The sequence below is a fragment of the Alosa sapidissima genome, chromosome 2 (genome assembly GCF_018492685.1).
Source record: "Alosa sapidissima isolate fAloSap1 chromosome 2, fAloSap1.pri, whole genome shotgun sequence".
NCBI classification, from domain to species: Eukaryota; Metazoa; Chordata; class Actinopteri; order Clupeiformes; family Clupeidae; genus Alosa; species Alosa sapidissima.
This window is the reverse complement of record NC_055958.1, coordinates 30983655-30999760: the sequence shown is the minus strand read 5'-3', so window position 1 is coordinate 30999760 and position 16106 is coordinate 30983655. Positions and strand designations below refer to the sequence as shown.

Below are 16106 nucleotides of genomic sequence, written 5' to 3'. Positions count from 1 at the left end.
ACAGAATGCTAATCAGCTTGCTGAAGGAGCACAAGTCCACCAAGTCAATGACCTCCAGGTTACGCAGTATTACCGAAACGGAAATACAACGCAATCCCTTCTTTAGCAAGCATGATGCCGTAGTAATAACCCGGTATGCCTAGTGCAGTGTGCCATTAGAACACAACTGCCGTGTTGTACAACAGCCAGCTGAAAGTTATACAGCATTGTACCTTATATTGTCGCTGGAGCCCATATTGGCAGATTGACAGACACCTCTCCTCTGAAGTTACACCGAATGTGAAATCCAATAAAATCCATGGGATTATGGCAATGTTTAGATTAGGAGGCGCATATGCCACAAGAATGGAACGACCGTTATGACCTACTCTTACACACACACACACACACACACACACACACACACACACACAAAAACCAAACCACTTACGGAACCTGTAATTAATAAAAAAAAACCTTCAGCAAACATTAGCTGTACTAGGCCACCACACACAGAGAAATAGATATTTGCCCTGCAAATGCATTGACAGGTTAGACACACCTACATGTTAAATACATGGGAGGACCAAAACCATCCTCTCACACACACACACAGAGTGTGCAAGGAATGTGTGTTCGATAGTGAGACTGTATGCCTAAAGGCTGTGATATGCTCCTCCGTCACATTTGTGTTGAAGACGTGTGTCATTTTTTAAGCTTACACGAAGCATACTCCAATTTCTGTTGTCCTGAATGCGCGTTAAGGTTAGCGCCTGTGCACTATGGATTAACTGTGATACTCTGCCCCACGAACTGGGGGCGGTACGTCGACCTGAAAGTAGGACACAACCACCAAAGAATCCTGAAACGCCTGAAGAAAAGAAGAACGTGGGATGTGCGAGCACTGAACGAAGGTAGAGCTAGTGAAGGAGTATTCCACACGTGTGTGCAAAAGATGCGGCTGTTCGATGAGGAGAAGCACGAGTACTTTCGCCTGTCTGCTGGGAAGTTTGATAAGTTGGCCCATCGCATCGCTCCATTTATCAGCCACCAGAACACACACAGCACACCTGTTGGTATAGCTAGGAGACTTGCTTATAGCTTACTTGCTTATTAGGCTACTTATGTGACTCGGTGCCGCGAGGGCAGCAATGTTGGTGCGATACAAAGTAAAGACATTTTTCTAAACATAGCAGTGCCATGGTAAGAAAGAGTTGTGCGTACAGATGTCCTCAATTCAATTTGTATTGAGTCTTCACACCTGCCTCATACCAAAAAGTATTTACCAAAAACCTGTAATTATGACGTGTCAATAAAAGTTTTGAAGTAGCCTAACTCTGTGTTCATAATGTCTCACTGTGATAATGGGTGCATCTAGAGCGAGAGGTAGGTTACATTCCTTCAATTATTATTATGATAACGCATTATCCGGTGTTGACAGGAGAGTTTCGAGATTTGAGTTCAGTATTGTTCAGGAGTAGGTGATAATGAGTGCACCTGGGAGGTGTAGGCTACATTCCTTTTATTATTATTATTATCATTATTGATAATGCATTAACAGGCGAGAATGCATCTCGATCAACAAGTGTTACAGTGTTTCGCCAGAGCCTTGTAGATAGATACATTTATATGGTTCTGGGTTTTGCGATTTATTTCAGCATTGTTCAGTAATAGGTGCTAGGCTATGTTCATTTTTAAAAGATGCATTTAATCCAAAGTCATGTCAGCTCTCTATGCAGGGAGTAGGGCTGTCACTTTTTATTTGAACATGACGTGAAATATCCGTAGTCGAACTATAAATAAACTATTCGGTTTTTAGTGCCATGTGTAGCGCATTTCTACAGTTTATGATTAGTTTGTTTTTTATTTTATTGTTTGCCATCTCATCCAGTGCTCTATGATCCAGTGCTCATGACCAAATCAAGCCAATAATAGCAAGTAGCCTAGCCACAATAATGACTGGAGCCAGAGTCCATGCAGCATGTTTCGAAAATGGAATATAACGCACAGAACGGCCAAGCCTGAGCGGACAATTACGTCCCCAACTCATCTAAAATGTGATGTCTTGTGTATCCGTGTGTGTAACCGATAATGTTAAAGAATCTGTATCTGTGGATTGTGGCTTTACATCGGTCAAAGTTGACTCCATGTCGTGGTGTTTCACGTAACTTTATAGCCAGGCAAGCTGAGGACAGGCGCTTTGCTGCATCGTCGTTATGGTAACCAAACAAGTCTTCTTCTGTCTAGGTTTGTTTCTAGGTTAAGTGTTGTTCTTCTATGTGGTCCACCTACTGGAGGGGAGTGTTTACAGCAGTTCCGTTTCACACATGCGCAGTCTACGCGTCAAAGTGATCAAACGCGGTCTTAAATTTCGGTCGACTCAAAAACGTGACTCATGCCGTAAAAATGATGCAATTCTCGTCACATGCTCACCAGTGCAGCGTTCGCGGGACGCAGAAGCATACCGTTGCCTAAAGTTACCCGAGTGTCTACTTCACACAAACACTCTCTTTCTCTTCCTCACACATGCATACACACACACACACAAAGGTGCTTTTCTAAAGGCCTAGTGCACATAGCTCAGCGGGTGGGAGACATTCTAACAGCAGAGGGAGAATAGCAAGGGATTAATGGTGGGCAGGTGAGGTAGTGTATTACTGCACTCACTCAAAAGCCTGCATGAATAGAGCTGGAAGTTGGCCTTAATGTAGGTGAGTGGCACAGTGAAATAGAAAGAGGCCTAGGGAAAAGACTGAGACCTTGCAATACCAAGAGAAAGACAGCAAAAGAAGAGCAAAAGAAGAGCGAGAGAGAGAGAGAGAGAGAGAGAGAGAGAGAGCGAGAGAGAGCGAGAGAGAGCGAGAGAGAGCGAGAGAGAGCGAGCGAGAGAGCGAGAGAGCGAGAGAGCGAGAGAGAGAGAGAGAGAGAGAGAGAGAGAGAGAGAGAGAGAGAGAGAGAGAGAGAGAGAGAGAGAGAGAGAGAGAGAGAGAGAGAGAGAGTAAAACTTGGCCCTGCAACTCCGCTGCTCTCTGCCCCAGCTTTCAGGAGTTCAGTGGCCCTGAGAAATAACTGAGTGTCTGCAGCACCCAAGCGCAGAACGACTCAGTCATAACCTGACAATAACTGCCGTTATGTAACGCACATTGAAAAAGACACAGACAAGGGGCAAGGGGCAGGAAACTGGCTGGCCTTGCAGAGATTTTTTGGCATAGGGCTGAAGTGAATAAAATAAATTAATAAATACAATTCACAAGGCAGAAAACTATGCCAACAACAGGCATTAATAAGCAATGCGTTTGGGATGGTTTTGAATGGCATCTGAAGGACACAATTTGAACACAGTGGAATAAGGGAGTTTCGGGGAAGAGTGCAGATTGCAAAATCAGTGTCCGGCCTTCATGAGAACAGAGTATGGTAACTCATGCATGCAGCACATAACAAATATGGGGCTATAAAAGGTCCTCTAGTTCCATTTGGGTATGCAATGGAAGATGAACGCACCTGGCTCTGCAGGGCAATAACCTGACGCTCTAACAAGCAGTTGATATGTTAGATTGACTCAGAAAGCACAAGTGTGTGTTTTTGTGGAGCTTTAGTAGACTTCAGGGCTGCTCAATTACGGCAAAAATTAATTGGGATTTCAATATTGTCAAAAATAATTACAACAATTACTCAACATTACGCAAGGTTCACGGAGGTGAACAGCTGGACAATTGCGGATTGACAAGGTGTTAAACAATTTAGTAGGCCTAAGATAGACAGGATTTGTAGACAGGAAACTATGAAAACCAGTAACGTTAGGCTAGTCTATCACAGCTAACTTCAAGAACAGAAACTTACACGCGCAGAAATGAAAATTCAATATCAGCATCACGAGATTGCCATCATTATCGAAAAATCCTAAAAGGTCAAACTGGACGCGAACCAACGCAAAGCTGAAACAAAATCATTGCAAATGCATGCAAATTCATTTTATCTTCATTATGTTTTGATTAGTTGCACAGCCCCATGAGCGATTCAGACAGGAATGTAAGTGTGTGTGACCCTGCCAAAAAACGGCAGACAAAAAGTTTAAGAACAACTGCTTTAGAGGAAGAGAGGGAGGGAGAGAGAGAGCAAGAGAAAGAGAGAGAAAGAAAGAAAGAGGGAGGGAGAGAGAGAGCAAGAGAAAGAGAGAGAAAGAAAGAAAAAAGGAGAGAGAGAGAGAGAGAGAGAGAGAGAGAGAGAGAGAGAGAGAGAGAGAGAGAGAGAGAGAGAGAGAGAGAGAGTGTGAGTGGTCAGTCTTACCGGCAGGCCTTCAGGACTTCGCTGGAGCTGGGGTAGATGGAGACTGAGGACCAGGGCGCGAGGGTGGGAGCCGGGGGTTTGTGTGGCCGTCCTCCAGTCTCCTGCGTGCTGCGGGGACTGTGCGTGTGCTCGGGGCCCTGGCCGTTAAGTGTAGCGGACGTTGGGGTGGCGCCAGGGCCACCTGGCGAGGCGGACGCTGTGGACATGGCCGAGCAGGGCGAGGATGCCAGCGAGTTGCCCTGAGCAACCGCCGCTGAAGACGATAACGATGAAGATGCCGACGCTGCTGCCATTGCCGCCCCCGTCGTCGTCGATGTGACAGTGGCCGCTGACGTCACATGGTTGACCTGCGCCTTGCCTGCCTCACCCGGAGTATTACTGTTATTACTGTTGGCTTTTCCCATTAACAAGGCAGAGAGCTGAGGATTGTCTGGGCTGGCCGAAGCCCCCTGCTGGGGGGAGCCGGTAGTGGCCGAAGAGGAGGAGGCGGCGGTGGACGGCACGGACGACGACTGCTGAGGGGGGACGTGATTAGGGAGTCCCTCCGACGCCGAGCTGGGGCCGACGTTACCATTGCCACTCCCGCCACCCTGGGGCGCTCCTGTGCCCGGATGCCCGTTCCCTGATGGCGCGCCCTCTTTGGTCTGGCCCGTGCCCGGCGGTCCACCTGAGGTAGCAGAGTGCGGGGTGGCAGCAGTGGCGGTAGGGGGAGGTGCCGGGAGAGTCAGGGTGTTGTTGGGGGTGGTCATGTGATTGTGGGTGGTGGTGGTGGTGGTGGATGCAGAGGAGGACAGGGCAGTGCCACCGTGCTCCAGGGCCTCCTGATTGGGTGTGGCATGGCCAGGGGCAGGGGTAGCACCAGGGGCTACAGAATGAGAGGACTGGGGGGAGAGGACCCCAGAGGAAGAGAAAGGCTGTTCGCCATTAGGACCTGCCGAATGAGAACCTGGACCTTTGTGAAGCCCCTGCAGTAAGGAAAGCAAAGAGAATGCTTAGCTGAGTAACTTGGGTTCTAAATAGTACAGCACACAAACAGCCAAATTTATAAGATAAGAAATACTTTATTCCTAATTCCAAAGGAACGTTAAGTGTCGTCATAACAGCACTGTCCTGTGCATGCAATCCCAGAACTGCTTTCCCATGTCTTCGCATCACCCATCTGATTTTTTGTTCTTCAGTGACTTACAAAAACCTGCAAAAATGGCCGCTAATTCTTCTCTGAATTGTTTTCAAGAAGCACAGAGGGCAGCAACAGAGGCTTTTTAAGTAAGTGGTATAATCGAAATATACATTTTGCATTAGGATGGAGGCTGGCAAGTCTCCCGCTAATTTAATTAGCATATGCTCCGCTCAAAAACAAAGAGACTGAAAGGTCTCTCCAAAAGAGGCAGGCAATAAATTGAAGCTGTGCAATCATGCTAAAAAGCTTTTTCATTTGGAAAGCAGCAGCCTGCACCGTGCCTCACGTGTATTCATTAAAACACACACAAAAGCCTGCGGAAAAGCCTTGTGATGTGCACCAAAAGAGAGTGTGTGTGCGGCAAACTTGTCAGGCTGAGATGCACTTACAAACAACAGAGTGCATATGTAGCTGACCCACCACCTGTGCGTAGTGTTTCAATTAGAGTCCAGAGAGAGAGAGCGAGAGAGAGAGCGAGAGAGAGAGAGAGCGAGAGAGAGAGAGTGAGAGAGAGAGCGTGAGAGCGAGAGAGAGCGTGAGAGAGAGCGAGCACACAGATCTTACACATTGGTGCACACCTTAACACAAGCTCATCAAGTGTAAGAGGGCTCCATCTTCTGTGTGGTATCCAACATGGGCACGTATGCCCCCCCACACCACAGCAATGTTGTAACAGTTAAGCCCCTATCTGTCTGTTGGTGTGTACACGCATGCATGTACATGTGCATGTAGATAAGTGTGTACGTGCAAAAAAAGGGTGCACGTTGATTTCCTTCTCTTTGTATAAAACGAACCATTATACTGTGCAAGCACCAACAACGTCTACAAGTTCCTACATAAGTATATTGGGCAGGATTTTAAATAACTTACTATTATTCAACAGTCACACAACATCCATCTCATTTACCTTCATTCATTAAATGAATATAGATTTTGCATAACTTCAAAGTAGCACAACTCAAGACTTCGATTGTTTTTTTTTTTTTTATGAAAGTGAAAGTGAAAGTGAAAGGCATCTGCACCTGCAGCGGACCCTTACCTGAGTGGCGTTGACGCGTTGGTGCTTCCAGGCTTCGTCTGCAGTGCTGGTGGGGGTTGTGCGGTTGTGAGGTAGCGCGTGTGGCTGCAGGTAAGGCACGTTTCCGTTGCTGCCTGGGCCCGCCCCCGCCGCATGATTATTGGCCGCAGACGTGCCGTCGGTCCCGCCTCCGACCCCGAGAGGCGCGCAGCTGGAAGGGAAGGGCCCGTTGGCCGTGGGGCCGGCCGGGACGGAGCAGGAAGAGGAGGAGGAAGAGGAAGGGGTCCGGGAGAGGATGGGGTGCGGGTGGCCGGGGGTGCTGGCGGGCAGGGAGGGGTCAGACGAAGGGCCGTTGGGAAGAGAGGGGCGCATCTGACCAACAGCGTTCTGTCTCATCTGACAGGAGAGGGGAGAGACGAAGGGGGACAAACAAGAACAAAAACGTCAGCGATAATGAACTGGTCAACACACCAATGCAATCCACCAACCGTTATAAGACCGGTTTGCTGTCCATGGATTAAACCCTAGACATTGAAGTTCTCTTTAAGTCCAGGACTAGTGTGGAAAAACTCCCTGCTGGACTGACTAACTTACGCACATGCACCAACTCGCTATTAATCCATGTACAGGAAAGTGGCCCAAAGAGTATAACCGTATGAACGAGAACAAGACGAGAGGCATGAGAGCTACTGTACACTGCAGCTCAATAGTTTGGGTCACTTACAAAATGTCCATTCCACACCATTGTTGATGCCCTCGTTGACACCAGACCCTTGTCAATTGAGAGTGGGTCTGGCAAAGGCTCATTGATCTGCGGCTTCCAGCAGGGGCGTAACTAGCAGTTAAATTAAACTTAAATTGGTGTGTTAAACTCTTACCAAATCGTTTCATAAGTCCATCAGTCTTGTAAACAAAGGTTTGAAACGCTGTTGTTTACTCAGTTCCAAAGACATACATGTCCATGCCGGATTAGCGATTGTATTTGCGTGCTTGTGTTTTAGAGGCCTCAATGGTCTCTTGGCCAGACAGACTTGCAGAGCAAATCCCAAATGTGCGAAAAGGTTCATATGGGTTTTCCTAGGCTAAATTGTTGATAGAATACCTACCGGCTGAATGCTTATTCCCCAAATGGTTATTGCGTAGTTTGGAGCTGTGTGTTCTTGAGTGATTCCTCTATTTGGAATAAACTAGCTCTAATCAAACACCCTCCACAGGATGGGACATGGTCTAGCAAACAGGAGTGAAGACCGTGGGCTTTTCTCAATACAAAGTACGCTAAAGAACGGTCTCCCGTTCTTGAAAGTTCGAACTTGAAAAGTTAAGATCGTGAGTCCAGACTCTGGAGAACGCGAGGACACAGGACGCTCAATTTGCAGTTTGAGACAGCAGCGTACTTGCCAAAGGCAGCTTCTCTCGAAACAGCTCGGGAGTCTAGTCATTTACCTATTGCGCTATCCAGTATTTCTGACATTTACAATAAAATATATAATTCACCAGCTTGTTTAAGTTTGTTTCTCATTGAATTTTTTTTATGAAATATTAATAAGAATATATTTCACTTGCCGATGGCGGGAACGTTTGAAGTTCGCAGTTTCAGTGACAGTTATGATTAACGTTAGTTGTGAAGCCTGTAGCCTACCGTTTATAGCCTATATGGATCGGATTGTAGCAGCAATTATGATAGGTAGGCCTATTATGTATCAATGCTGCCATTTCTCTTATGTGAGTGTCACAGCTGAGCTGACGTAATGCATTGTGGAATCTTCAATCCACCAAGTCACCACCCGATGCATCCTTGCTAAAACCAATGATTCGAGAACACTTCCGGGAATGTTATGCGTTCTTGAATAAATGCGAACTTGTGAATTGGAACAGTACTTCGGCGGTGATTGATGACGTTTCAGAACGATTTTCAAGTTCATGAGAACAAGTATAGAAAATAACTTATTGAGAAAAGCCCCGTATTTCTTCACAATTCCTTACTCTGCACAAAGTACCCACTTCAGCACCACCACCAAAGCATTCCCAAACCATTACACTACCTCCACCATGCTTGACAGATGGAATCAAACACTCTTCCTGCATTTGATCTGCATCATCTACACATTTTTTTCCAAACCTTCCTGTCAACTGCCTGTGTTCTTTAGTCCATCTTAATCTTTTCTTTTTATTGGCTAGCATCATATAGCTTTTTTAAAAACTGTCCCGAAGGCAGCATCCTCTTCTGTTGACACTGACACTGGTGTTCTGCAGCTCATATTAAATGAAGCTGCCAATTTAGTACCTGTGAGACATCGGTTTCTCAAACTAGACACTAATGAGATTTTTGATTAAAGCCAGTTTATGCTCTTCTGTGAAATTTGGAGCACAGTACCCTCATGTGCATATTGCATAATAAAAACAGCCATTTCCTGCTACAATACTCATTTAAAAACATTAACATTGTCTACACTGCTTTTTTGGTCGATTTGTCGTCATTTTAACAGCTTCCTCTCAAAAACTAGGACATTCCTAACTGACCCCAAACTTTTAAACCATAGCGTAAGTGCGCGGAATGATCCACAGAATTCAACAGGAATGCTCATCATTCCTCCCATGCTAGCCAATCACAGGCTTTGGTTTCAGTTTTACAGGTGCTTGTGTGTGTGCGTGTGTGTGTGTGTATGTGTGTGTGTGTGTGTGTGTGTGTGTGTGATAACTCTCCATCTTCATTTCTCACTCACATGCCAGCGGCCCAGTGCTGTGTGTTAAAGTATTAACACCGCCTGAAAGCCAGAAACGGCCACGGAGAGGAATGAGCAAATAATCACACGGAATTCTATTTATTTTTCCCACAAAAGCTTGGTCCGAGTAGTTAACATTCTCGTGGGGGAAGATTACGAGACGCACAACACAGTCACACCCCTGTCCATCTGTGCGGCTTTGCATTTTTACTCCGCTTCTTTTAGAGGACATTGTGAAACCCTGTGTGGTCCTGCCATTGACCTTCACAGAGCTGCACTCTGGCACCGGCGCCCCAGACCTTTGCTGTGGCTGCAGTGTGCACTCAGACTAAGCACTGGAGGCTATGCAGGGCTACTGCTCAGCTCGGACCTGGATTGTATTCGTCTGACAGAGGGGGGGGGGGGGGGGGGGGGGGGGGGGGGAGAGTGTGTGTGTGTGTGTGGTTAGCGCTAGTCCAAGTTCAACTTAGACGCTGCAACATGAACTCACAGTGGGCCTAGGAGGAGGTTTATAAGTACGCAATTATACATAGGTTCACAATAAAGAATAGTGCAAATGCATGTTTATCAAAGCAATGAAGTTCATTTGTTCAAGTAGAAGGAAATGTTACAGAAATAAATAAAAAATATGCAGTGGATTTAGCTGCCAGTGGTGGGGCACAGCAAGGGCAACCACTGACATTTGCACATGATCATTTATATCTGTCTTTTATCAAATGTTCCAGCAGAGTCTTTGAAGGAGGTTTTTAATTGTTTGGAATTAAACTACTTCCTGAGGACAGCCTTTGCGTTATGGCACAAAAAAAAAGTCTTCGAGGTCAATTAAAAGGTACTATCACTGTCACTGTATGACACCAAGCACACCTTGGGCCACCTCTGGTGTGAAAATCTGATCCCAATGACCAAAGACCAGAGAATAGTTTTTATCTGGGAAAGGCTTGCTAGAAATCATATAGGACTTTTCATCCCCAAAACCGCTCATACTACATGTTACCATGAGTCACACAGTCCATTTGGGAAACAAGCATCATAAATATGTCTAGACTATGTTATGCAGGCACAAATGTTCAAGCATAGGTTTTGGCTATTGTTCAAAGTGCTTGCAGACATCTCAATGGCTTAATGTGATACACAAAAATGTACAGCATCCAGAAACCAAAACGACAGTTCAGTCACACAGTTCATTTAGGATTAAGGGACACATTTCAGCTGAGCCCAAATGAAATAGTCCGGGGGTCCGCACCACTGGCAGTTCAAAGACACCACAGGACAGTCCAGGGTCTCAGAAACAGGCCTGGGAAACACTACGAAAGCTGACTGGCAAAAAGCCTGACACATGGAGGGAAATGAGAAGCTGGACTGAGAGTTCAGTCAGGTATGCAGAGCAGCGAAATATGGACAGCATGGAGCAGGGGACTAGGGGACAGTGCCAACGGAGCAAATGGAGGCCAACAGGCCACCGTACCTGCTGCTGGTGCTGCTGCATGAGGGCGAACTGAGCCTCAAGCTGCTCCAGCATCTGCAGCTGCGCCGGCTTCAGACTCGCCCGGTTCGCCCGCAACTGGTCCAGGAGCTGTGGAAAGAGCACGAGAGAGAGAGGCACGTGAAGTCGTGCAGGATATGTTTAAGACAACTGTCGCCACCCCTGACATGTCATCCCTCTGAAACTGCCCGTCTCCTCATAGGGCAGCCCTGTGTGCTAAGTAGTAACACTGGCCCAATAACAAGAAACAGCAAAAACACACCTGGGCACATCGACAAATATGCCCACATTATGAGCAAAGGTGCAAAAACTGCTCACAGATGCAATCAGCCAACTCAACCACAGTTTCCCCAACCATTTCCATGATAACATTTCAGGACTTTTTTCAATGACTATTCAAGGATATTCCCATGACTTGTGTGGCATTTTCACAAAATTGTGTGAGTTAAAGTTAGGATATCAAATTCATAAAATAAAAATAAAGGACACCTTTTCTATACCAACACAGAGCAGGTCACAGTTTTTCTCGTCATGACAACAGGTTTACATTTAAGAGTTTCCCACTTTCCCATGCAGGGCAAAGCAGTGTGCCCTTCCCCTTTAAGACCAGCTGGTCTAGAGTTCAGGTCATGTGACCATACACTAGGGAGTTCATGTGTGTGACGGGGAAAATTTACTCCGAATAGGAGACACACACAAATCACTTGCAGGGAACATAAAATTAATAAATAGCCATGAAAAAAAGGAAAAACAGCAATCAAACCTGCAACTTCTGCGGCGTCAAGTACCAGTTGGGGTTTTGCTGCTGTATTGGGTTGTTTGCCCAGGAATCCGGAGAGTTCTGTATTTACAGTTGGGGGGGGGGTTGTTAAAGAAAGAGGAGAAAGAGAATGAGAGGGAGAATGAGTTAGTTATTTAAATATCAATTGTTTCCCTAAGGACTCAGGCAACATTAAATAAGAACTTGAGCTACAAACGTCTACCGGGATGACGACTACATCTATTTCTACAGCATATATAAATTGGGTTGAGATTCAGAAAACTGGGCTCTAGGGGTGGGCGATATACATCGTCTGCGATAATATCGTGATTGTTGTTTTAACGATGTGCAAATTGACATTATCGAGTATTTCAATTACTTATGGGGGGAAAACACTCGAAATCATGCATTGAAGACTCATACATTTCCAGGAGGTGTATGCGGGAGAAGCCTCTGGCTGCAGCAGAGCAAGTGTCACGTGATCACTAGTGGGTCACAACGTTGTCACACGCACGCCTAATGTTTATTTTGTGCAGCGAGAGTAGCCTACTTGGGATTTTATGCGGCTACTTCTGTTCAAGTAGCATTGATGAGACAGTCACGTTTTTTCCTACACGGTATTACATGGAGAGAAAACATTAGCCTTTGAGTATTTTAATAGTCAGTTGTAAACAAAGAACTATTCTCATGTAACTCTTTTCTAAATGGACTGAAGTTCGCTCTAAATATCTACGTTTACTGATTATGCTAACCTTTGGGATTTCTCATATACATTAGCCATAAGCTAACGCATTCGTTTCTATTCTGTAACTTGGAATGCTAGCCTACATGATTGCTCTTAAACAAAACATCGAAGGAAATAACTGAGATGTACTCTGTTGGTCTGCTTAGTTTTACAGTGAATCCTATGTAAAGGTTTGAAAGGAACTTCAGCTTAAGACTTTTTCTTGGGAAACTGTTAGGCCTATTCATCTTCTCTAATGTAGCTGGCTAGACCATGTCATTGCCACACACACACACAAGTGGGGGGAGAATTGGAAATGTGTCATCTAGTGACAATGCATTGGTTGATTTGGTTAAAAAGTCACAGGTTAGGTTATTGGTTATTATTGTAATGATGCTATTCATAAATAATGAGCTGTCAGGGTATCTGCACATTTTCCAAGTCCAAATTTAAAGACTTTTAAGACCTTTTCAAGACATCTAAATGGAAAAATTAAGACTATACCACAGCAAAAAGATACATACGACAACTTAAAACTGTTTTATGCAATAGTTTTTTTTTCTACTAATTTTAACCCCCACCCCATTTTGGAGCAGTTAGCAAATATATTTTGGCGAAAGAAAAATAATTGTGTGTGAATTACCTTCACAGCTATAAATGCCCAATTTTAGGGTCTGGGCTACTTGCTTTTGAAGTTGGCTGTACATATTTGGTTGTGCTTACTGGCTGAGGCAGACTGTTCTTCACCTGTGTCTGTAGTAGCCTAGGCTACTTGCCAAAGACATGTGCACTGGACTGGATTCCCTTCAATATTTTTTTCAAAGTTAGACTAAGCTATTTAAATATTTTAATAGGCCTACTTTATATAATTTACTATGTACATCTTTTGTCCCATATGCAGCACATCAAATTAAAGTTAATCCACTGCTTTACATTTGGCATACCAGTTGTATCTAAACCAACCAAAGCTGGACTGAAACACTGTAAAACCACTGACTTGTTTTAAATTAATCAAGAGACAGATCCTTCTCGCATGATATGCTGAAAGCTGCTGGTTTCATCTCAAGCACGCACACATTATGGACGCACATTTTTTTTTTTTTTTTTTATGTAGCCAGTCCCGACATTCAAAAAATATGCGGTTACATTTCACAACTTTTGCGAAGTAGGCCTACTGGTAAACGCTGGCAAACAAGCTGCTGACAGATATTGCAGGAATTATAACTTAGAGAGATATTTTCTTCCCTAGGCTATGCCAGCAACAACCGCTGGAAAGATGCAAACAGATCAACTTAACATGTACAGTATTTCCTTCTGATTGCGAAAACGTTTGTTTTATTTTTTCTGTCAGTCCGTGGTTCCTTCATAAATTGCGCAGCAAATTATCAGACGAGTGAAAGAAGCACTGCGCATAATTTGACCAGCAGTCTTCGCGTCCATAGTCTGTGAAACAATGCTGCCTCTGAGCAAAGATTCTAGATGCCCAGCGCAACTCCAAAAAGGAGGACAAATGAAATCCATATGTCCGGCCTAAATTCGAACGTACACCTTCTGTACTTCTGTACACCTGGTGTTAAACAATAATTGTGCTTCCAAAACTTCTACTGTGAGAGCAAGAAACCTCCAGAGGCAGTCGAGGTTTAGAACCCTTAATGTAGGACATAGGCCTAGAATGCCAATACATGCTTTCGTCCACAATATATAACTGCAGAACTGTGCATGTAAATGTGTTTGTTTTTTAGCGTTTTTTTCCTACAACAGAGCACTCCAAGCACTTAATAGATTACTGCCTCAGATTCACCAGCTCGGGCTCGGTGTCATGCTCAAGGACACTTCGACACATGGTCAGGAGATGCTGGAAACGACCCAGCAACCATCCCATTGCTGGACGACTCCTATACTTCACCATGTGCTGCTCGCTAGGACAGTCCTCTCGACCCCCCCACCCCCATGTTGCGATAACTGCGGCGGTCTGGGCGCCTTGCGGCTGTGTACCTTGGCTGGGCTCGCCGTCCTCTTCCTCTTGGCGGGGCTGGACAGCTCGTCCGCCGGGCCGGCGGTGGCGTGGAGCGGCAGGGAGTGGGCTGCGTTCTGGCCCTCTTGGTTCTGATGGGGCTTGCAGGCCTGAGGGACGGCAATGACACACACACAAATACAGGCAAACAGCTGGGGAAGTGTGCATGGCTAGAGGCTTGACAAGTCAATTTATATACATATACAAAAAACAAAAACATCCTTACACACACGCACGCTAACACACACACGCACGCTTACACACACATGCACACAAATATACAGGACTCACACCAGGAGGTCTCAAATGGAAAACAATCTCAACACTATTCTTTGACTTTGAATCAATGCTTACATAAAAGCACTGGACAGCAACAACTAGGGAAAAGCTACAAGTAAGAGCCAATAAAGGAAGCTTACAAAATTAGCAAAAAGCACCTACACAAGACTGGACATCAAGCTTTAAAGCAACCTATTCTAGAAAAAAGATATTCTTGATGCCAAGATTTACATGATGTGCATTGGCATGTCAAAATCAACTACTCATGTTATAAACATTAGGATTGATACATTTCCCACTGAGGAATGGATGATAAAAACCATTCCAAATAAATATATTAACAATACAATTCCTGGCCTATGATACCATAACCTTTTTCTTGGCATTTAGAATTCTGATGTTAAAACAAATCACCACAAATTATCATTATAATTTAAAGGAATTATCCGGAGTAAAATGCACTTTAGATCAATTTACGGATGATTGGGAGTACACACGTTGAGTTGACATCAAAATCATGTCATTAGCATAGCATGTCAAACGCTATTTTTATACCTCTTCTACAGTTCCAAACAACATTGTATGAGTCGATTGCCTGTCGATTGTATGTTACTCCCATACAATCGACAGGCAAAAAAAAAAAAAAAACCAGTCCATTCCATACAACTTCATTTCAATTTCAAAAGAAATACTGGACTATTTTTTTTTTTTTTTTTTTTTTTTTTGCGAATTGCGAATTTCCAGAGCGTGTTACTCCCATACAATCGACAGGCAATCGACTCATACAATGTTGTTTGGAACTGTAGAAGAGGTATAAAAATAGCGTTTTGTAGCGGCGAAATAATAGGCCCTTCTCACTTCCACGCTAACGAGTTTTGACTAAAAACGGTAAAATCGAACTCTCAAAACACATCCAAATGACATGATTTTGATGTCAACTCAACGCATGTACTCCCAATCATCCATAAATTGATCTAAAGTGCATTTTACTCCGGATAATTCCTTTAACGTTCGCACCACTGGTAAGTCAACATGCTTGGATGTCAAACAGCTAAGACATAAAAGGGGGAAAAAAATAAGGTGGTGCCAGAGGAAAATTTATATCCCAGTTTAGACAATCACTAGACCCTAAACGAAAGGTTTAGATAACACACTTCTAGAGGACACTTTTAACTTTCAACTTAAGAACCTCCATCATCGGAAACACATTCATTCACACACTCAACTCTCACCCCAGAAAAAAATAAATAAAAATATATACAAGACATTTCATCAACACGGACATCATAATCATAATCATTAGGATGGCTACAGGTTCAGTGCATGCGATAGGGATGACTTGAGTGAGAACATGTGTTTAACTTATGACTGCCATGTTGTGATGGGGGGGATGTGTTGCTACAAGAGCAATCTTCCAGCTACGCACACTAAAAGGCAACACACACGCACACGCACGCGCACACACGCATGCACACGTCAGCGCTCGTATCTGATGCAACACTGACCGTGGTGTGGTGTGGTGGCTGAGGCGGGGACAAAAATAAAATAAAAAAACGACACACACACATTCTCACACACACACACACCAACCTAAACCATCTCCTTGCGACAGAGATGGGTGATTGTGTGTGACTGTACAACTTCAAGGGGGTAAAGGAG

At 44.6% G+C, this 16106-nt stretch overlaps 1 protein-coding gene across 6 annotated transcripts in view; it reads right to left on the bottom strand.

The window, feature by feature from the left end:
- The window catches only part of kdm6a (lysine (K)-specific demethylase 6A), a 74501-nt gene that overhangs the window by 13094 nt on the left and 45301 nt on the right, over nucleotides 1-16106 (bottom strand). For all 6 annotated transcript variants that reach the window (XM_042084710.1, XM_042084706.1, XM_042084708.1 and 3 more), the window contains 5 exons: nucleotides 14150-14278; nucleotides 11434-11511; nucleotides 10653-10760; nucleotides 6486-6860; nucleotides 4267-5231 (listed from right to left, as the gene is read on the bottom strand). In XM_042084710.1, the coding sequence (XP_041940644.1) occupies nucleotides 4267-5231; nucleotides 6486-6860; nucleotides 10653-10760; nucleotides 11434-11511; nucleotides 14150-14278 (1655 nt within the window). The remainder of the gene's footprint in view (nucleotides 1-4266; nucleotides 5232-6485; nucleotides 6861-10652; nucleotides 10761-11433; nucleotides 11512-14149; nucleotides 14279-16106) is intronic.